Source organism: Telopea speciosissima, chromosome 4 (assembly GCF_018873765.1).
Source record: "Telopea speciosissima isolate NSW1024214 ecotype Mountain lineage chromosome 4, Tspe_v1, whole genome shotgun sequence".
Taxonomy (NCBI): domain Eukaryota; kingdom Viridiplantae; phylum Streptophyta; class Magnoliopsida; order Proteales; family Proteaceae; genus Telopea; species Telopea speciosissima.
Genome location: NC_057919.1, coordinates 68,064,475 through 68,087,262, shown reverse-complemented (window position 1 = coordinate 68,087,262; position 22,788 = coordinate 68,064,475). Strand labels below are relative to the sequence as shown.

Sequence of the window (22,788 nt, the reverse complement as noted above, 5' to 3'; positions counted from 1 at the left end):
AAGAAGGGAAAACAAAGAAAAATACAAAATCCCCATCACAGATCTGAATTGGATCAAACCGGAAACCACACCCACTAATCAAAACATGATATTTAACATGGTCATAATGATTTTGTCCAAATCCCCACCCATAGGTTCAGATTTTACATAATCCGAAATCATTCACAGGGGCAAAAATATCACAAAAACCTTGATTTGGAGCTTGAGAAAATTAATTGACATCAAGCACAGTGGGGAACATCTTTCCTAAAATTTTCAGAAATTTACCACTCTTGTGTTATTTTTGAAGATTTTTTAACTGAAAACAGCCTCTTTTAACTAAAGAAAATCAAAAGAAATACATAAAAACTAAATAAAGATATATAAAACCTACCCTTGAAGCGTGGAAGTGTCTGGGCTCAGTCTACATATCCTTGGATGACCGGAATTATCGCCGGAAGGCACCGAAAGCCACTCCAAGTGTGTTTGCCCCAAATGGCAAGAGTGGTGAACAAGGGGTATTTGAGGAATTTTATATGTCTATGGAAGCATGATATGGAGATGTTTCTGAAATGGATGGACAGAGGGGAGAACGAACTTCACAATGATAATTTTTTCATGAATTTTCTCGGTCCCTAAACCCTCCAAATGACCTCCTATTTATAGGAGAAAATCTGTTCGAGGAAAGGTCTCAAAGACCCTTGGGGCCTTAAAGGCTGGGGATAAGGTGAGTGATGGCCTGGGCTTGCGTGTGCCTAGGCTTGATGTGCAGCCTGGGCATGGGTGTGCCTAGGCCTGCTAGGTAGGTGGGCATGGGTGATGGGCCTTGTGTGGCTCAGCCTAAATGGTGGGGTTTTGTCCCCTGTCGACAGTCCTAGCTGGGTCGGGTCAGGCTGGGTTGACCCGGTTTGGGTCAACTCAGTTTGTCCCATTTTTTATTTATTTATTTATTTTTTATATATCCCTTTTAGAGATTCTATTTTAAAGGTCCACATTCAAACATCAATATCTTTTGATCCGAATGGCCGATTTTGATGCGCCACATATCGCCGCGAAGGTCTCAACATGTACTTTCCATCCGTGTGGCAGATATGGTCAGATTTTGCCTAAAAATGACACGGATATAGAGGAAAGCACGTAAATGGTGTTTCACACTGATCAAGGTCCAAATGATACCGGAATTACATGAAATTTTATGTGTAAGCACAATATGACCAAATAAAGTTATCCAAATGGTTTCAGGTCACATCGGGTGGCTTGGGTACCAAGCACCATGCCAGGGGCAAAATGGTCATTTTCATAAAAGTTATCCGATTTGGCCAAAACTTTTCGTGAAAGCTTAATATGATCAAATAAGGTCATCCAAAGTGTTTTGGGCCAAATCGGGCAGTCCAGATACCGAGAACCAGGCCAGGGGTAAGACAATCATTTTGATAAAAAGGAGTCAGATTGGAGTGAAATTTCACATGTGGGCTTAAAATGGTTAAACAAGGCTATCCTAGAGATTTGGGCTCTACTTGGGACAGTTTGGTTACAAAAAGTGGGGTAAGGGTAAATTGATAATTTTCTACCATTTGATCACCACGCAAGCCAGTCGAGCTTTAATCATCATCGCCAAGTCACACTTCCAAGGTGCCAAAATTCAGCGTCTACACCATGACTTGTACTCGTCCAGATATTAGCTATGCAATTGGGATGTTAGGCAGATACGTCAGTAATCCTAGTATGGATCACTGGGTGGCTGCTAAGAAGGTGATGCGTTATTTACAAAGAACGAAAGATTACATGCTTACTTACATAGCAACTGATCAGTTGGAAGTGATTGGTTATTCGGACTCTGATTTTGCCGGTTGCCTCGACAGTAGGAAGTCTACGTTTGGTTATGTCTTCCTATTAGCTGGTGGGACAATTTCTTGGAAGTCCAAGAAACAGACTTGTGTCTCCACTTCCACCATGGAAGCGAAATTCGTGGCATGCTTTGAGGCCACATCAATGGCGATTTGATTGCGGAATTATATCTCAGGGCTTTGGGTTGTCGACTCCATCATGAAGCCGCTAAGACTTTACTGTGATAATGTCGCCGCTGTGTACTACTCCAAGAATGACAAGCATTCTAGCAGAGCCAAGCATATTAGAGTGAAGTACAACTTTGTGAAGGAAGCTGTTCAGGAACAGAAGGTATTTGTATCTCATATAAAAACAAGTCTGATGATTACAGATCTGTTGACCAAGGCATTGGCACCTAAGCTCTTTGTAGATCTTGTATCTGATATGGGTCTTACAAGAGTTTGATGTATTGGTCACATTTTGTTATAGATACCTTCTATTATTTAATATGATCATATTTATGGATCTTCTTGAACATTTCTCATCTCTATCTTTGTGTATACATTTATTGCGATATGAATGAAATATTATAGTTTTTTTCTTTTGGACCGTTTATTATTTGTTTCTCTACTTAAGGACCTGCTTGGATGGATTTATTGGTGTTGTGATTATGGAAGGGAATATGTCGGTATAAATGACATATAACCGCCATGATTTGTATTGATAAGACTATTCATTCAAGGTATTATGTTGTGTAAGCTTTGTATGGAATATTTTGATGGGATCCAAGTATTATTGTTATGAATTGGAAGATTATAAGTTTGATCATATGGTCCAAGTGGGTGATTGTAGGAAATTTTTATTGGCCAATTGACCAACTCCATCCCCATTCAATGGTTCCCGTTATGGGTTCCATTAAACTTGTCCTTTATGTTCCATTACTAAGCTTCATTATGGGAATATTAATCCTCTAATCTAACTGTCAAGTCTTTATGGGAGATTGACAAATTATGACTATTTAAGGAGGAAAAGGTCCCTCCCCTCATCTATGCACAAACAACTCTTTACCCATTGAAAGAATTGCATATAGAAAGATTGAGGGAAGAAGTCCTTCTCTATTGTTTTGATATTCTTCTAATCAAAATGCTGCAATGGCTTCATCAAGTTCTGCCGTAACTAATGACTCGACAGTGAACGGTATGTCATTGTATTAAATAGTATTGTAGTGATTCATTGTATAGGGCAAAGATTTAATCGAGAATTATAATATTACTTATTCTCCAACACCAATCACCCACTTGAAATACCCTTTCAGTTCGGTGGTGATCAGCGAAATGCTTCATCCAGCTACGAGCCTGTTCCAAATTGTGTTTGAGCACCTGTAACATGATCATGCAGTCTTGTAGGAGAGTAGCCACCGCGGTGACCGAGGGAGGAGCAGTTGTGCCCATAGCCAAGGGCTGGGGTTTGTAGCAATACAAGGCCTCAAAAGGGGATCTTAATGGCCAAGTAGAATGTGGTATTATACCACCATTCAGCAAGAGGTAACCAATGAGTCCAGCGGTTGGGTCGATCACTTGTCATACAACGGAGATAGGTCTCAAGACATTTGTTAAGTATCTCCGTTTGGCCATCAGATTGAGGGTGAAAGGCAGAACTTGTGTGAAGCGAAGTGCCTTGTAACTTGAAGAGCTCCTCCCAAAATTTGCTGGTGAATATGACATTGCGGTCGCTAACGATGGAGGTAGGCAGCCCATGGAGTTTGAAAACATTGTCGAAGAATGCCTGGGCGACGGTGGTCGCCGTGTAAGATTGGGAATAAGGTATAACAGCAAGGTCATTATTCATAAGAAGCGCTACAAGCTCTACAAGATGGATCAAATCAAGGTAGAGATGAAGTATGGAGTGCTCAGGATGATTATTCTCAAAATGAAAGAGGAGAGAAAGGAGGTCTACAATGTCCGGATCGAGTGATCTGATCTTTAGTACTGAAAGAAGAGAGAGTCTCTCTCTATTTCTGCTTGCTGGCTCATGGCTCGAAGAGATGAGGGGCCACAAAATGGCCATTTCAATTTAAATTACAGCTCTAATTTTTTTTGTTTCGTATGGAGGGATTCTCAATTCCCATATGACTAAAAGGAAAGGTGAGTGGGAGAAACCAAAGGCAAGAATGCTAACGTTTTCTAAGCAACATACGAAGAGTAAATTAAGTTGAATTTTTCTCTTCTCAGGTTCCCCAATCTGTAAGTTCTTGTAAGTCTCCCTTAGAATGTCGACAGCTGTCTTGTTTTAATCCTACGATTAAAATTGATTTTTAAACTTAACCATGGTTCAAACCCAACCCTCTCCTCTCTCCTCTCACACTCCTCTTTGGCGGTAACCTCTCCTCCCTTCTCTCCTCTCTTTCTCTCTCTCTCTCTCTCTCTTTGCTGGAGTAGAAGAAGGGTAATAACAGTCGCCTCCCCTACTATAAATTATAAGGGTATTTATGTAATATCCCTTCATATGTTCTAATATAATCCTACTTGTATTAATGCCCAGGCTATGAGGGGCAATCTAGTAATTAGCCCATCTGACCTAAACCCTAGTTTCCCTATATATACTAGCTGGAGGCAGCAGTTTGAGTATTCCAAACTAGATACTCAGGGTGTATTGCTTTAAACAACCTTGTGCTTAAACCCTAAACCGTAACAATCTTAAAGCATTATTCTTTTTTTTTCTCTGCGATCAAGATCGGCTTTGAATCTTCGAATTCATAATTCTGATTTTGAGAATTTTGTTCTAGCGTGGCGTATATCATTCTCCGTTCACAGCTTTGGCTTTTATTTTATGCGGTTCTTGTGCGATCGACTTTGGAGATCGGATTTGGCACTGCTCACCGTTCCAGTAACCATAGCCAGTCGCCAACGATTGCATCGACAACCGTCACTGAACAGTAGGCAGCGATCCGTGCCAGCAACCAGTACTATCATGTACGTCACGAGTATCGACGCCACTGCACCGCCGCCATCTTTTCCTCCATTGCTTGAATTCGAGGATCTCCATCTCAGGTGTGATTGTTCCTTGGAATATTTATTTTTATTTGAATTTTTTCCTTGAACATATAAACAAATCACTTAACAATGGAGAAACATGTTGTTCCAATTGAGATGATAAATTGGAAAGCTTTAGTGGCTCTGAGTTCAGTTCTTGGAAAAGGAGGACTCAGTTTGGACTGAAGTACCTCAATATTTTCTATACTGTAGTAAATATTTTTTCTGATTGTACGGACCTAACTGAAGCCCAATGGATAAGTGATGAGGACTTTTGCAAAGACTACCTATTGAACTGCTCTGATCAGATAGGCTGGCAGAGACCTATAGTAAATATGAGTCTGCAAAAGAGATTTGGAAAAACCTAGAAGCCCAATTCAAAAAGGAGGAGGACCTATCAAAAACTCACTTGGTTGACAAGTTTATGGACTTCAAGTTTCAAGAAGATAAGGAGATACTTTCACAAGTAACAGACTTTGAGAACTTGAGAACAAAATTAAACCAAGAAAACATCCCTATTGTTGATGCATTCTTAGTGGGTGTAATTATCTTTAAGTTACTCTCTACTTGGCATTCCTTTAAAACTGAGATGCATGGAAAGAAAACACAAGTGGGGCTGGATGATCTTAAACGGTTCATTAGAATCGAAGATGAGAACAGAGCCAAGAATAACTTGGAGATGGTGAAACAACAACAGGCATCTGCCAATTTGATTTCACAACCCAAGAAATATCCTAGGCAGTCAAAGCCAACTAAGAAAGAACCCCAATAGTTGGAGGCCAAAAAGACTAATTTTAAAAAGAGGGGCAAGTGCCGCAATTGTGGAAAGTGGGGTCACTATGCATCTGAGTGTAGGGGTCCTAAGAAAGGGAACACTGACACACCACAAAAGGAAGTTCACATGTTGGTGGACAAGACTGAGCCTATTAACTTTGTTTCCATGGTTGGCAAGGGTAAGGGGTTGGCCAGTACATCTTCAGATTGGTGGTTAGATCTCGAGCGACTTGTCATGTTTACAATAGCAAGGACCTGCTCACTGATGTTGTTCAAGTAGCAGAGACTGTCACTGTTGCAAATGGAGACGTCGTGGAAGTGGCTCAACAAGGGACAGCGAACCTGGTTCTATTATCAGGTAAAATATTAACTTTGAAAAATATTAAAATCTTTCCTGATTTTGAAAAGAATTTAATTTCCATTGGAATTTTGCTTGATGCTGGCATGTCTATTACTTTTAGTAGTGGTAGAGTAACATTATCTGTTAACTCTTTTTATTTTGGATGTGCTTATAATTTGAATGGTATGTTTAGGTTGAGTTTAACTAATGAGACAATAAACGAGGTTAACCATAATTCACTTGATCCCAAAATACTATATTGTAGGTTAGGACATCTGAACTATAGGAAAATGCTCAAACTAGCTAAAACTCATAATTTACCATTAGACACTTCAATTAGATTTAACAGATGTGAAGTGTGTGCTCAAACCAAAATAACTAGAAAATCTTTCAAACCGGTTTCTAGGAGTACTCAACTTCTTGAACTTATACATTCTGACCTTTGTGACTTTAAAAGCTACACAACTAGAGGAGGTCGAAAGTATTTGATAACATTTATAGACGATTTTTCTAGATATTGTCATTTATACCTGTTAAAATCTAAAGATGAAGCATTTGAAAATTTGAAAATTTTTAAGAATAGGGTAGAAAATCAATTGAACTAAAAAATTAAAAGATTTAGAAGTGATAGGGGAGGAGAATACAAATTGACAGAGTTCAAGGAATTCTGTGCCTCTGCAGGCATAATCCTTGAAACTACTGCTCCTTACTCACCTCAATCAAATGGCATAGCTGAAAGAAAGAACAGGACGTTAACAGAGATGTTAAACTCCATGTTATTGACAGCTGGCATGCCCTCTTGCTATTGGGGAGAAGCAGTGTTGACTGCAAATCACATTCTAAATAGACTACCACATTCAAAATTGACTTCTACATCTTGTGAACTATGGCATAACCATTCCTGTAGATATGACACTCTTAAGTTTTGGGGCTGTATAGCTTATGTTAGGATACATGACCCTAGGAGACCTAAGGTGGGGACTAGAACAAACACTTGCGTGTATTTAGATTGTGTAAAAGACAGTGTTGCAGACCGATTTTTGAATCTATCAACCAATGTGGTGATAGAATCTAGGGATACCATATTCTTTGAAGATAAATTCCTCAAAGATAAAGGCCCGACCTTTCCTGATTTGACAGAAATGGTTACAGAATCACCCATAGATACTGAACCAATTGTTTCTGACACTACTCCCACAATGCTCCCTAAATCAGAACCTAGGAGAGTATCTACTGGAGATAGAGTACCCAAGAACTTTGGTGAGAATTTTGTGACCTACCATCTAGAGACCGATCCATCCACCTATAAGGAAGCGATGAGATCTAGGGACTCACTGCTATGGAAAGAAGCCATTGATGAGAAGATGAGCTCTTTAATGCAGAATGCGACCTGGCACCTTGTTGATCTGCCTAAAGGGGCCAAGACAATAGGGTGTAAGTGGGTACTGAAGAAGAAACTTAATTCGGATGGGTCTATAGCCAGGTATAAAGCACGGTTAGTAGCTAAGGGCTATACCCAGGTGAGAGGGATAGATTATTTTGACTTCTACTCCCCGGTCTGCCATTTGGCAACGATAAGGATTCTTCTTGCCATAGCATCTATTGAGCACTATGTTGTGCATCAAATGGATGTAAAAAGGACTTTCCTTAATGGAAACCTAATAGAAGAAATCTACATGAACCAACCTGAAGGGTTTGTCATGGAAGGTTCTGGAAAAAGAGTTTGTAAATTAAACAAATCTCTCTATGGTCTTAAACAAGCACCTAAATTGTGGCATGAGAAGTTTGACAAGACAGTAAAGAGCCTTGGTTTTCAAACCAGTAACTCGGATAAGTGCTTTTATTTTTTGTCTGAGTCAAACAAGGTCGAGATTATTTGCTTGTATATAGACGACATGTTGATTCTAGGTTCTGATCTCTCTGTAGTGAGAGACATTAAAAAAACCTTGTCCAAAGAATTCGACATGAAAGATCTTGGTGTGGTAGACACCATTTTTGGAATGAGAGTAAGCTTCGGTGAGCAAGGGATCACCCTTAGTCAGACTCATTACATTGAGAAGCTACTTTCTAGTTGGGGATACAGTGATTGTAAACCGATTGAGACACCCTATGACTATAACAAACGATTGAAACCTAACACAGATGACACCGTGAATCAGTTAGATTATTCTAAACTGATTGGTAGTCTCATGTATGCAATGAGTTGCACTAGGTCAGACATAGCCTTTACGGTAGGCATGCTGAGTCGTTTCACTAGTAATCCTGGAAAAGAGCATTGGGATGCCCTATCGAAGCTGATGAGATACCTTAAGGGTACTCAAGGTTATGCTCTATGTTATACTGGACATCCTCCAACTTTGGAAGGATATTCTGATGCATCTTGGTGCTCAGATTTTGGAGACAGCAGATCCACCAGTGGTTATGTATTTACACTAGGAGGAGTAGCTATAGCATGAAAATCCAAGAGACAGACTAGTATTGCTCTGTCATCTATGGAATCGGAACTTTATGCTCTAGCTTCTGCGAAAGATGAAGCAGAGTGGATAAAGGATCTGATCATGGATATTCCACTGAGGAGTTTTAAGTTAAACTCTATATCTATATTCTGTGATAATCAAGCAACAAAGACGATTGTGAATAGCTCACTCTTTAATGGTAAGAGGAGACACATCAGGCTGAAATAGGCCATGCTGAATTATAGAACAGAACAAGGGATTATCACTTTGATTGATGTGAGATCGAAGGATAATACGGCAGATGCCCTTACAAAGGGATTGAACAAAGATTGAACATTCAAAACTACGGGGGAGATGGGGTTAAAGACCATTTAGTCAGGTCTTAACCTAACCCAGTATTATTTTGAATTATTCGAATCTCATCTAGCCTTGGTAAACATTTGGGACAGTTTACATGTTTCAGATAACTTAGTTAGGTTACTAAATATGGGGGTTTGTGAAACCATTCCAAACTTGATGGTGTAACAAACTTTCATGTGAAGTCTCCTTACTTTGTTATTCCACTAAGGAATATAGAAAATGTCTGATATGTTTCAATGATATTGTGCTGGTCTTTATGTCATTCCAAATTTGATGACATGTTTTTCATAGTATGGTGTACCATTCCAAATTTGATGATACAACATAAATCTATGACTGATATGACGAACACAATATTCCAAATGAAAACATGGTATGGTCCTTATGATAAAGACTATATAAGATCGAGTTCTTGTAAAAAAATTGATGATGATGCTTATTGTTTTTTGATTTACCTTCAGCCATATATGAAATGTACTAAGTTCTTATTGTTGAACTAGATACTATTGTGCAAATGATTGAATTCATATTATCTTATGAAATTCATATTTGACAAATTACAGAGAATGGCGAAGATGGAGGAGAACGGTTGAATCTGGATCTCGATGAGGATGACTTAATTGATGAGTAAAGTCACATGGATTGCAAGGACTTTTTCTTTGGATTATTTCTTTTGGTTTAACCACTTGCATGTGGAACTTCGGATTTATTGTTGGGTTTAGTTTTTTATCTAAAACCCTAGTTTTATTTCTTGAGGTTTACTTATTGCTTATTTGATTTATTGGATTATTGCTATTCAATTTATATTGATTCAATTACTGATTGAACAATGGTTTCTATACATGTGTGGTGGATATATGTAGAACATAGGAGGAGATTGTAAGGGTATTTATGTAATATCCTTTCATATATTCTAATATAATCCTACTTGTATTAATGCCCAGGCTGTGAGGGGCAATCTAGTAATTAGCCCATCTAACCTAAACCTTAGTTTCTCTATATATACTAGTTGGAGGCAGCAGTCTGGGTATTCCAAACTAGATACTCAGGGTATAATGCTTTAAGCAACCTTGTGCTTAAACCTTAAACCCTAACAAATCTCACAAGAATCGTCCCTTCCACCATAAAAAATCTCAAGCACCTCACCACGATTCTCCTAGGCTGGATCTTTTTATGAGATCCAAATACAGTGATGAAGGGAAATTTAAAGCTTCAGTCGAGAGTTAATGTTCAGATGAGAGATAGTAACCTCTTCTTTTCATCCAACAGTGTGTGCACTAGATGCAAAAGCTTCAGTCACTACTCGCTTGTCTATGTCGACTTCCACTTCATTATCTCTCTCATTCTTTGTCGTTTCTCTTTCTAAACTCCCGCCCTTCGCCCAACTCACTCTTATTGCTTTTCTAGATCTGTAATCTGTCAATTCCCAATAGAGAAATACCAGAGAATGAGATAGTTTGCAGGGCCCTTTTACAGAGTGTAAAGGAGAAGAACTCATCACCATCATCTTCACATACACTAACCCATAATACCTCATCATGCCATCAGGTGCAAAGAAGAGAAAGCAAGATAAGAAAAAGAAAAAAAAGGCCGCCAACAACCATTCCTCTTTTTACGGTTTCTCCTATTTAGTTTTTTGGGTTTTTTTTCTGTTAATGTTTTATTGGATTGATTTCACTTCGTTCGTTAACGGAGAACGAAGAACAGGGGGAGGTGGACAGGCAGGGTTGAGATTCTTGTACTTCTGCATCGGTTGTTGTCACCAATTCTAAATCCATGGAAGTTTCCCAAAATGGCGCTGGTAACGGCGAAGCGAAAAATAAGCAAAAAGAGGCAATTGTTATTACCCTTCTTCTGCTCCGACAGACACAGAGAGAGAGAGAAAGAGAGGGGAGAAGAGAGGAAAGGTTACTGCCAAAGAGGAGTGTGAGAGGAGAGAGAAGAGGGTTGGGTTTGAACCATGGTTAAGTTTAGAAATCAATTTTGACCGTAGGATTTGAATAAGACAGCTGTCGACATTCTAAAGGGTACTCACATGAACTTACAGATTGAGGAACCTGTGAGGAGAAAAATCCAATTAAATCAATCACAGAGTAATTAATTAGGGAAAAAGATCTCTGTCCGGGAGTGTGGCCTACGCCAGCACTCCCATGAGTCTATCTCTCTCCTCTCCATGTGAAAAGACACCCCTGCCTCCTTGTTTTAAGTAGGAGAGAGATAGACAAATGGGAGTACTGGTGTAGGCCACACTCTCGTATAGAAAATTGCTTCCCAATCGCCTATAGCAGATGCTCGTCATCAATATAATAGCACAATCCAACATATCGAAGTCCTCCGAACAGACCGGACAGGGAAACTCTGCCCGCGTATCCTCATCTCCATCAGTCTCGTCAAACCCCATGTAAAGATTGCATCATATGGTCCAATTTTCAGCCTTGTAGCAGCAAAAAAATTTTCCCTACCAGGGGTGTGTATGAACCATTTTCCCACCAACCTAAAAAGAAACGGAAAAAATGAAAAATGTATTTTAAGTGTTGGAACAGTTTCCAACGCAGAGAACCTTTTATCCCACATGGAATAATGATTTACTAATTCTTATCGCAAGATATATACGAATTTTTCTAAACCGCGGGTTATATTTCAATTTGGGAAATTCTTATTGACAACCTTAAGGTGTCAAATTATTTGTGATCTTATTTTTCTACTCTCTAATGTAGAATTTTTTTTTCTTTAAGTGAGGATAAAATCCTACAATTTCACGTGTACTTTAAAAATGTGTGAAACAAAGACAACTCTTGAAATACAATTAATTTGATGGACCCATAATCAATAGGAGCTGATCTGAACATCTGATTGGATTGAGGTAGAGTATTTTCAACCTCGTATAATGGCGATATGAATTAATGGTAATATTTGCTAATACAAATTTTCTTTCTGAAAACCATCTCCAATTCTCTGTTCATGCCAATCCAGTTAGAGCCTTTGAACAGACATTTAAAAAGCTAGCCAGGTCCCTATGCCATGCATGGATTTTGCTGATAGCACAAGCTGCCTGAGTAGGTAGCTCTCTATCTCTCTCTCTTTTTGGGGAGAGGGAGATCAAAGCTTCTCTATGGAGGCAAGGCATTAGGGTCAACACCAACAATGCTTCAGATACTTTGGGGTGACAGAAAGTAATGGTATTAGCTTTGAAAAAAGAATGGAAGTGTACAACACAATAAATAGTAGTACAAGATGAAGGAAACTAGCTTGAGTTTTTCTTCTTCTTCTTCTTCTCTGAGCTTGTCGAGTCTGAAGCCTTGAATGATCCTTCCAAAAGGCTTGAGACTGTTAGCTTCAGGTCAAAAGTCAACTTCTGCAGTATCTGTGACAGTGTTTTCACATCTGACATGGCTCTGTGTGCTTTACCCGTTAATTGAACATCATAGTACTCGCGAAGTGCTTGCTGTGAGGTTGAGCACAGCTTTGACCCTGTTAACAAGATCATATGAGAATCTCCACGACGTAAACAAAGGCAGGTTAGGAATAAAACAAAACACAAACCGAGAAAGGCTAACCTTCTGACTTCATCAACAGACGAGCAAGAGGAAGAGTATCCAAAAACAACCAATCTGAGGGAATCTCCCAGGAGCAGCGACGGAACTCATTTGTCAAAAAGGGCACATCAAAAGTTTTTGCATTATGAGCAACCCATAAAACAAGACCCCCAGGTTTTTGGCGGCTTCTTACATATTGCATTAAGATTGGAATCAGGTCCTCCATCCTACACAAGATCTCACCCATGAGACCAAAGCAATATGAGATATTCAGGCATTTTTTTATCATTAATTTAATGGCTAAAATTACAATAGTATTTGAGTTAGGTCCATTTTGGCAGTTCTCTATTCTCTTTTGAATTCACTAAAAGCAGCAACTTGATGTTAGCCAAAATACCTAGAAAGCATATCTTGACAAAGAAGTCGTCATCAGTTACTTGCATTAAATCTAAACTAAAAACCTCTCTTAAAAAATTTAAAGGTAGTAAGAGCATAAGTTGACATGGGTGTAAGCAGAGTGGAATCAGATTACCATTCATGTTTCTGACCCCAAGCTGTTGGCTTCATTAACAATAGCCTGGAAAGCAACAACAACAACATAGCCTTATCCCAACTAAACGGAGTCGGCTACATGGATCCTTGCTCTCCAATCAGCACTACTCGAAGTCATACTAGATACGAGCCCTAGGCTATGCATGTCTTTCCTCACCACTTCTCCTATGGTTATTTTAGGCATGCCTCTGACTCTTTTAGTGCTTTCCATCTGAATCAAATCACTCCTCCATACTGAAGCATCCCAAGGTCTCCGTTGATCATGGCCATGCCACCTCAAACGGCTTTCTTGAAGCTTATCATATATCGGAGCTACTGCCAACTCAGCTCTAATATGGGGTCATTCCTTACTTTATCCCTCCTAGTTTTGCCGCACATCCATATCAACATCCTCATCTCCGCTACACTTAGTTCATCTATATGACGTTTCTTAACTGCCCAACATTCCGCACCATACATCATAGCCTGGAAAGCACTGAGGTAAAAAGCAACATGGACTTAACTGAGCAGTCACAGTGAAAATGCCTATCCAAATCACTTGTTGAAAACCCACTTGCTACTTCCAGCATACTGGAGCTGGAAAAGAGCTATTTTAGCTAGTACAACTAATTCAAGTTGAAAATACCTCTAGACAGAGCCTATATTTATGAACATTAGTGAGCTATAAAGAAACATAGAAACAATCTACAATACTGTCAGAAAGTTGGTACACATTGAGAACCCAAAATCCTACCACATTTAATTGAAAAATATTTCCAGATCCTGCAGTGGCGGGAGCCTCGTGTACTGGGTACACCTTTAAAATCTAATGATTGGGAAGTTTTCTATATTCTCAGTGCAATTTTGGAGTTCTGATAAATGTTTCTGTTTCTACATAACAACTAAAATGTTGGGTTCCATCACAATTTTGGTCCAAGGTTTGTATACAAAATTTTATCTAACATTTAGACTAGTACAAGATTAGTTCTGCTGCAAATAGCAGTTGCGGTGCAAGTCGAAGGTTCCAAAAGTGTAAGATGAGAGACAAAAATGGGCATGGTTTGAGGTGGTAGAAGTACCCAATGGGTAACCATTTATCATAAGATGTAAACCCAAACAAATCACACTAAATGCAGTAGATGCAAACAAAATCACCACAAGTCATATAGAAGATAGAAGATTAAGAGTCACATAGCAGAAGTCAAAAGATTTACATGGTTCAGCATGGTGACATATGTCCATGGGTGACTTATGGCTTCACTAATAATTAAATAAAAAATAAAAAAAAGGATTATAAAACCTCACTAAACTCTAGCAGTCACCCAAACCTGAGACTCTGAACCATATACATCTGTAACCCTCACTCTCAACACCAAGGGAAAATCCCACTCTTGTCTCATCCCCTACCACCTAAAACACAAGAGGGAACATACTAGAGAATTCTTACTCTATTTCTCTTTCTCTTAGAGAAGTTTTGTTGTTGCTTTAGTGACTACAGTTTGGGGCTTACAATACCACCTCTATCCCACCTTTTCTATGATCTAGTGCAAAACATCCCACAAGCACATCCATTTTCAAGCGAAATTCTCTCCACTTGGCTCAATGGGAGACCTCGTGGGCAGGAAGAGACCAACTCAACAGAACACAAACTTTGATAGAATGGATTGGCGAAACAATATTCCTTTAGCTAACCACAATTAGTTGGAGAAAGCCTTTCTTAAGTTTAGTTATTTTGATTTTCTTTGTTTGCATCTGCCTAATAAGAATTTGTCATAGTACAATGAATTGTTGCAAGAAAAGTTGTGAATATGTAGCAAAACAGAGGACGAATCGTCAGAGATTAATGAAGGATTTCTATTTTCTGATAAACAAAAATTAGTAGTAAATAGAATACAAGAGAGTAATCATGCTTTTCAAAGCCTAAAAAACAAAAAAGGTGCTTCTTTATAGGGTTAGTGCTAAATCAGTTTGAGAAAAGGAAAAAAAAAAAAATTCAGCATTTAAGGAGAGCATACCTTGGGACATCAGGTCTGTTGACCATGTTGGTTGTGATTCCATGGACATGTGAATTGAGGACATACCGTTCAGGGTTGACTAGGGTTTGGAAAGTACTGTTCTCACCCCCCAAGAGGTCCTGAAGTGCAACCTCAATAATTCGATCATTAAGTCTACTGAACCCAGTCGTTTCAATATCAAAGACAATAATTGTTAAAAGCCGCTCAATTTCCTTAATATCCACATTTGTTTGTTGGATGTCACAGTATAGTGGTTTTTCAAACTTAAGAATCTCTGATTTCTTTATATGCAACTTGGTAGTTGTTGAGACTGTTCCGTCCAAGAGCTCATGCCTGAGGTCGCCAAATTTAGTGCTTTGAGTGTCTTTATTTCCTCCTACTTTTGTTGTTATAGATCGTTGCTTCCATTTACCTCTACCAAGCCCCTCTCCAGAAGGTCCATGGGAATTGGATGCAAGCGGCTTAAAGCTACAACTGCTTCCAAGATTGCTTCTCAAAGTCTGGAAGTTCTCTGACCAAATACTGGTCCAGGTCGCTGGTCGAAGAAAAAGACTACCTCTTAGCAAAGATGAATTCTGCATCTTGTGTCTTGCAAGACTGAAAAGCAAATAGAGCCTGAATTCATCAGAACAGTGAACTCAATTGTTAAAACAGACCAAGCTTCCAACCAATAACAGGTGTTCCAGTGCACAAGCGATTCGCCTCAATCTGAGGAAACAGGTACAAGCAAATTAGTAGAACAAACAAAATTATGAAAATCGATCTTGTTGAAAATTAGAAACACAATAAAAAAAATTTAGCCCCACTATGTTGGAGAAGATAGCGTCAAAAGAAATTAAGATGGGACTACAATAGATGCATTAGCTGGAATCATAAGTCATAACCATGACTTAAGGACTCAGGATTAGTACTCAGAAATTATCTCAAAGAAGCCACCCGCAACCTTCTGCACGCTAATGAAAAACATCTTCCACGAGTACTTGGATAAATTCGTGGTGGTGTACCTGGATGATATAGTGGTCTACAGCAAAACACTGGAAGAAAATCTCAAAGTCAATCTAGTTTCATTGACTCCAGGAAATAGGCTGTCCCAGGGTCACAACTACAAACTACTCAGACATTTTTTGATGCAGGAGCGCTTCCATGGGTCAGCTCAAACCCCGTTTGGAAATCCAGGAGGAGATGAACTGGGTCAAATTCGTTTTTGGAGTCTAGTAATTTATTTATTTAGATTTTAACTTGTAGTTATTTATTTTACTTTGAATAGCCAAAGTAGTGGTAGAGTTCTATTATGTTTCCGTTTTAGAGTTAGAATAGGATACTTTGATTTTCTTTTATTTATACCATGTAACCATCGTAGATAGACAAAATTGAATAGAAAAGTATTGGGTTTTGCTCTGTGTGAGTGTGTGGTTGTGTGATTTGTTCCCCTCCCTTGCAACTCTGAGATCCCACCTTAGATTGCTTCTCATCTAACCGGCCCTCCACCAATTTGGTATCAGACCCGAACCTGAGGCTATGGATGTTAATTCATATGATTCACTCCTCTTGATTAGAGATGGTTTCCGTAAATTGCAAACAGAACTTTGTAATCTCCATACAGGGCTTCTTGATTTGAGGACAGGTTGTTGGGAGCTTGCTGATAATAATAATTGCTTCTATGAGAAGGTGTCAAGCATGATAGAATCTTCAGAAGGCAGATCAAAGGTGGACAACGAAAGTCACGATCAAACTGAAGTACACGGCCTGATCAAAATTGAAGATGAAGAATTGATCGACGGTCCGATTACAGCTGTGGAACCCTATGATCATGTTCCAATTGGAGAGATGTTCTTTGCCAATGATCATCAGAAGATTGTGATGGTTGATCGTGAGATGCACTGGATCATCATCGCCTCATCAAAGCCGATGTTTGTGAATGCCAATCGAGTGGTGCTGATTCTCTAGTTTTACAAAACTCGAGGTCGAGTTTTTCTCAACACCGGGAGAATTGATGCAGCAACACTTCCATGGGTTGGGCAATCCGGATGGAGATGAACTGAGTCCAATTAGTTTTTGGAGTCTAGTAGGATATTAATAATCTATTTATTTATTTAAATTTATCTTGTAGTCTTTATTTTACTTTAAAAAGGTTAGTAGTAGAGTTCCATTATGTTTCAGTTTTAGAGTTAGAATAAGAGTCTTTGATTTTCTTTTATTTATACCACGGCCTCTCTGCAAAGTAGGGTTAAGGCTGTGTACATTATGACCCTCCCCAGACCCTGCAGTGGTGGGAGCCTTGGGTATGCCCCTTAACCATCGCAGATAGACAGAATTGAATAGAAAAATATTGTGTTTTACAGTTGCATTTTTACTTTCTCTGTACCAAGTACCAATATTGGGTTTTTGTGCTGCAGTTCTTGAGCTTCAACAATGTGGAGAGATCCCTTGAAATAGGAGATTGAATCAGTCCAAAAAACCTTGAAGTCTTCAAATATCGCAAGCAGTGTACAAGCTCCTATCTATCTGAAAATTTTATATCATTGAATGAGGTGACGGAGGGCAGCAACTGGATCTATAGATCACCTCATCAGTGCTGCCCTAGTGGGAGAATGAAGAACAAAAGGGAAAGAGGGGAAGAAGGGCTCGAGAATAAAAGGAAGGAGAAGAGGAAATCGAGAATGGAAAAAAAAGGACTGCCCTAATCCGAAACCTGCTCTGATACCATGTTAGCAGATCTGAATTAGAGAGCAATTGCTTGAGTGATCAATATGATCAAACAAGCCTTGTATTTATAACAAAAGAGATTACATGCTAATGACCAAAAATACCCCTAGTACAGCCGACTTAACTAGGAGGTACAGAGAAAGTAAAAAATACAACTGTGAAATGACCAGAATACCCCCACGGTATTCTGGTATACATAATTCAACACTTTCCATTTCCTTTTTTTTCCCCTCTTCTTTATCTTTTGGGGGAACTCACCTTGTGATTTCTGAAAACCAAGAAATTGCATTGCCTATTTGAAAGAATGGAAGTCCTAATTGCCTCAGTCAATGAAAGACATCAACATCAAGCAATACAATGATCAGAACAAATAATTTATTATAACCGTTGCATAACACCTCCAAGTCTCTATTCTATCCACCAGATGCTAGTGCAATTGATTTCGGGAAACTGCCATAATACTTCCAAGTCTGTATTCTCTCCACCCGATGCTAGTGCAATTGATTTCAGGAAACTGCAATGGATATATAACCAAACTTCAGATGCTTATCTATATTGAACTGCATAAAACCCAGAACTTGGCTATTGGTATCCCCAAAGAGAGAGAGAGAGAGGCATTCTTGTAGCCGAGTGGTCATGGGTATCTTTACCCATGTAACTGGATGGGAGGGGTGGAGGGTAAGGGTAAGAGTCCACCCTCCTCATTTACCTGTCAAGGCCCAAGCTAAAACATATACCCATAACCCACCCCATCTAATCTACCCATACTCTTTAAGCCTTGACTCCATAGCCCATTCAAAAGCTTCAACCGAAAGGGTTAAAAGAGCGTTGTTAAAGCTTTACCCACCTTATCCATACACATTCATCCACAGGAAAAGGGATTTTTAAAGGCAAGGGTAAGGGAATAACCTTGACTGACACTATAGGTTAAGATACAGAAACCCCCTCCCCCTCCCTTCTCTCGCAAATCCCTTAAGAGTGAATTTTACACAGGAAATGTTGCTGTAAAAAACTTCTCACGTTTAGCTGATCCAATCTAATAATAGCTCCACAATACTTCAAAACTGGCCAAGTAAGTCTACTGAAGCACAAAGTTTAGAGTGTAGACTTCCATTTTGAGAATCAATAATCATACAAGGGCCAATAATATATTCTTTTCTCAAAAAGTGCCCTCAATACAGAAGGAAGAAATAGCTTCTTTAGGCACCTAAATTCAAAGAAAGATATCCATGACCAGAAGATAATTTTAACCATAAAAAGAAGGTCAGGTATCACAATATTTATTAGTTGGATTTTTGTGCCTTGCACATATGGTTGTCAGAGGTACCCACTTCAAACAATTCCTATATTTGAGATGTCAAAAAGGTGAAAACTATCCAAATTTTCATGCTTATAAATTCTATACAGGCTTCCTATATTACCATTAAAAGGAGGAAGAAAATATTGGATCCCATCAATGGGGACAGAAACAGATCCAGTAAAAGAGTTCAGAGAGAAAATATTTCCCTTGTCTTCCAGCTGATTGGGGTTCTATGCTCCATTATCCTCAATTTCTTTCACTTTTTTCCGTGCAGTAGCAGTTTCCTGCAGCTAACTGGACTTCATGATCGTCTTTTTGTTTCTCTCTTTCCTTCTATCATTTTTTTCTTCTTTTTTTCGCTGGGAGGGACAGGGGAAGGGAGGGTGATTTGACTTATTTTTATGATGATTATTTAGGTTATTGCCTTGATACCTAACCTTATCCCAACTAACAACTGTTGGCCATACAAATCCTGTTCCACCATTCTACTCTATGTAAACTGTAAAGCCATAGCAGTGTTTAAACCTGTAAGGGCTTCTCTCACCAGTTCAATCCAGGTCATCTTCAGCCTTCAATTTTTCCTTTTACCATCTTCCATTTGCACCATGACACTCCTCCTTACTCGTTCATCAATTGGTTTTGGTTGCAAATGTCAAAACCTTCTCACTCAACCTTCCCTCATATAGAAAACATTAATGCAACTTCTAAATCCCTTGAACATGTTTGAATTTCTATTCATGCTAACACTACCACTAATACATCTCAATGTCCTTATCATAGCTAAACTCCTTTTATGTTGATAGCAACATAATTTTCCTTTTAACCTGCCAATAAAAAGAAGAAAAGAGCCAAAAAGAACAATGGCTTTGCTCTCCATTGTCGTATACAGCTAAAAACAAATCATGGCCATGAATCCTATTTAGAAGATCCCATCAGATGTCAAAGATCAGGAATGTCCGGGGCAAGTGACCCAGCTGACTTGTCTGTTAAAAAATATTAACTATCGCAAACATCATGCTGTGCGGAAATCTACTCGATTTAAGCAACCTTGTCAAATCCTCAAAACTCCTGTAAGATGTACTTGATCTAAATTATTCTAGGGTGATGATAAGAAACTGGAGCACCCAACTTATCAACACAAGACTTAAAAACAAGGCCAATTTGTTAGATGCCAAAATATTGTAAATCCATAACTGAATGAAAGCATTTCGATTCAATAATTATACAATCATTCTAGAAAACATATACAACAAGCATTAAACCAACCTGAATTTTAATCAGGACCTGCAGGTGACTAAATTAAAAGATAATTAACAAGAACCCAGCTACTAAAAAAGCCAAATTCGCTTAAACTCAAATGAAAAGAAGAACAATAGAACAAGTTTGAAGGTAAAGGGAGGGGAGGGGAGGAGAGGGGGAAGGGGTATCAAATGAAAAAAGAGAGATAAGTTAACCAGTCAGACACTCTCCATTTCCATGATTAAAGACTATACCTGGAGTAGAGACAATCCTAAAGCAAATCATCAATAGTTATACTATTCAAACACAAACTTTAAACACATATACTCTCATTGAAAAGTAACAAGACGGAAGCTGCGAACTAAATAATTAACAGAAATGAAATAAGTAAGAATCAAGTTCCTTCCTTGAAGAATTAAAATCCAATGAGCACCCAATTTGAATACCATCGGAGAAGAAAATGTAGAACAGATTCTTAGACGAGGAGATGTAAAAGAACATACCTTAAGCTTGAAGTGATTCGAGATGGAAAACCACATCTATTCAAACTTCAAACCAAGCCCATGGTGCTTATAAATAAGGAGTATGAGGTCGTTAATTAACGGTTAAATTGGTGGTTTGAGAAGGTAACTGGGGCGAGAATCAATCGAGGAAGTAACCGCAGATAGCGGGAGAGACAGAGGAAGAAAAAGAAGGGGGAGGTTGGATGGGGGATGGGGGGGGGGGGAAGGCAGCGTGCGCAATGCCGCAACGGCTTTGAAGCCCAGGATATTCGAATCACACCCTCACCGATTTCATTTTGTGCCACTGCAACCTGAATATAATCTTTTCTGCTCCAGGGTTGGGCCCACTCGAAGCCGATCCATTGCTATCCGTGCTCCGTAGTTGTATGGATAGGCGATTTGGAGTATTTACGTAAATATATATAGAGTCAAACATAGGCTGAGATTTTATAATGGATGAAATCTGATTCTTTCCTCCTCTGTTGGGTTTTCTTTTACAAAACTGTTGGATTTTCTTTTAAAAAACCCTAGACAGAAACCTTTACCCAAAAAGTTAAAAAAGATAAATTATAAGATTAGACACTATTGGGTTTTCTTTTACAAAACTAACCACCTACACTTTATTTTAACAAAATTAGACAAAATTGAGTTTAGATTTACAAAATAAGTCAGTTCATTGTTCCTCCCTATTTTTGGATAAATTTACCATTGAGGACAGTGAAGGGACTCCCATGATCGTCTTCTTCCTCCCGCCCCACGCTTCTTCTTCTTCTTTTTCTTCCTGCAACTCCACTCAATTCTGTATTAAAAATCCTAAGAATATTCCGATCTAGTTTTTTATTGAAGATTGATTGCAGACAGCTCTTGTCCCATTAGAAAACTTTGCGTTTGAGATACAAGTCACTATGTTAGTGATCGTGATCAATCCATAAGAGAAATAACGAGCAATAGACGAAGGATTTAATGTGGTTCAGCTTCCCAGTGTAGGAAGCCTACATCCACAGCAGGAAACCCCTCACTCACACCCTTGATCATGAGGAGGGTATTCTTCTTTCTTAAATAACCAAGGATTACACATGCTATAAGATAAGAGTGAACAACCCATAGAGACCCGATTACACCCATCAACAGCTGTAGAATCCTGATTATACTCTCCAACCATATATGCCATATTTCCTACCTTATCTGGTGCACTAATTTCGCTAACACTCCCCCTCCAAGTTGGAGCGAAGATGTCTTCAGAGGTCAACTTGGATAACATGTTTTGGAAGAGTCCTCCAGATAAGGCTTTAGTAAACATATCCGCCAGCTGGTCTTTACTCTGTGTATATGGAGTTTCAATGACCTTGGCCTGGATTTTTTCACGAATAAAGTGACAGTCAACTTCTATGTGCTTCGTTCTCTCATGGAAAACAGGATTGGAAGCAATGTGTATGGCTGCCTGATTGTCACAAAATAACTTCATAGGAAGATTAGAAGACCCGAGACCGAGTTCAGTAATCAAGGAACGTAGCCAGACCAATTCACTGGTAGCTAAGGCCATTGCTCTGTATTCAGCTTCAGCACTTGAGCGGGCAACAACACTCTGTTTCTTGCTTTTCCAAGTGACTAAGTTACCTCCAACGAAGGTGCAAAAACCAGTAGTAGATCTTTTGTCAGTAGGAGAACCAGCCCAGTCGGCATCAGCATAGCCAATAATTGTAGTGTGACCATTTTTCTTCATCCAAATTCCTCTTCCAGGACAAGATTTTAGGTATCGCATGATACGATCAACAAGATCCATATGTCCTTCAGTGGGAGAAAGCATAAATTGGCTAACATAGCTAACTGCATACATGATGTCAGGTCTTGTAATTGTTAAGTAGATCAAACGTCCTACTAATCTCTGAAAGCGTCCACTATCAGGCAGCGGATTACTTTTGTTGGTGAACTTGCTACTATAATCCATGGGAGAGTCATTAGGTTTAGCTCCCAGTTTCCCTGTCTCTTTTAGTAGGTCTAAGGCATATTTTCTTTGAGACATAAACAATCCTTTGCTAGACCTAGCAATTTCAATTCCAAGAAAGTAACGCAACCTTCCCAAGTCCTTAATGTCAAACTTCTCATTTAGGTACTGCTTGAGCTTGGTTATTCCATGAAGATCGTTACCAGTGATAACGATGTCATCCACATAGACAAGAACCACAACAA

General features: G+C 39.0%; 2 protein-coding genes across 2 annotated transcripts; one reads left to right on the top strand and one right to left on the bottom strand.

Moving 5' to 3' along the window:
• Positions 1-1,635: 1,635 nt before the first annotated feature.
• Positions 1,636-1,983, top strand: LOC122659582 (secreted RxLR effector protein 161-like). The gene has a single exon (XM_043854684.1). It carries the CDS (start codon positions 1,636-1,638, stop codon positions 1,981-1,983), a length of 348 nt encoding a protein of 115 aa, XP_043710619.1.
• A 9,942-nt stretch (positions 1,984-11,925) lies between these two features.
• On the bottom strand, positions 11,926-20,771 carry LOC122660317 (exonuclease DPD1, chloroplastic/mitochondrial). Its single transcript, XM_043855567.1, is given in 5 exon segments — positions 11,926-12,239; positions 12,326-12,531; positions 14,851-15,424; positions 15,427-15,558; positions 20,599-20,771. Coding segments are annotated over 4 exon segments (1,056 nt in total). The 5' UTR covers positions 15,476-15,558; positions 20,599-20,771; the 3' UTR covers positions 11,926-12,012.
• Positions 20,772-22,788: the final 2,017 nt, after the last annotated feature.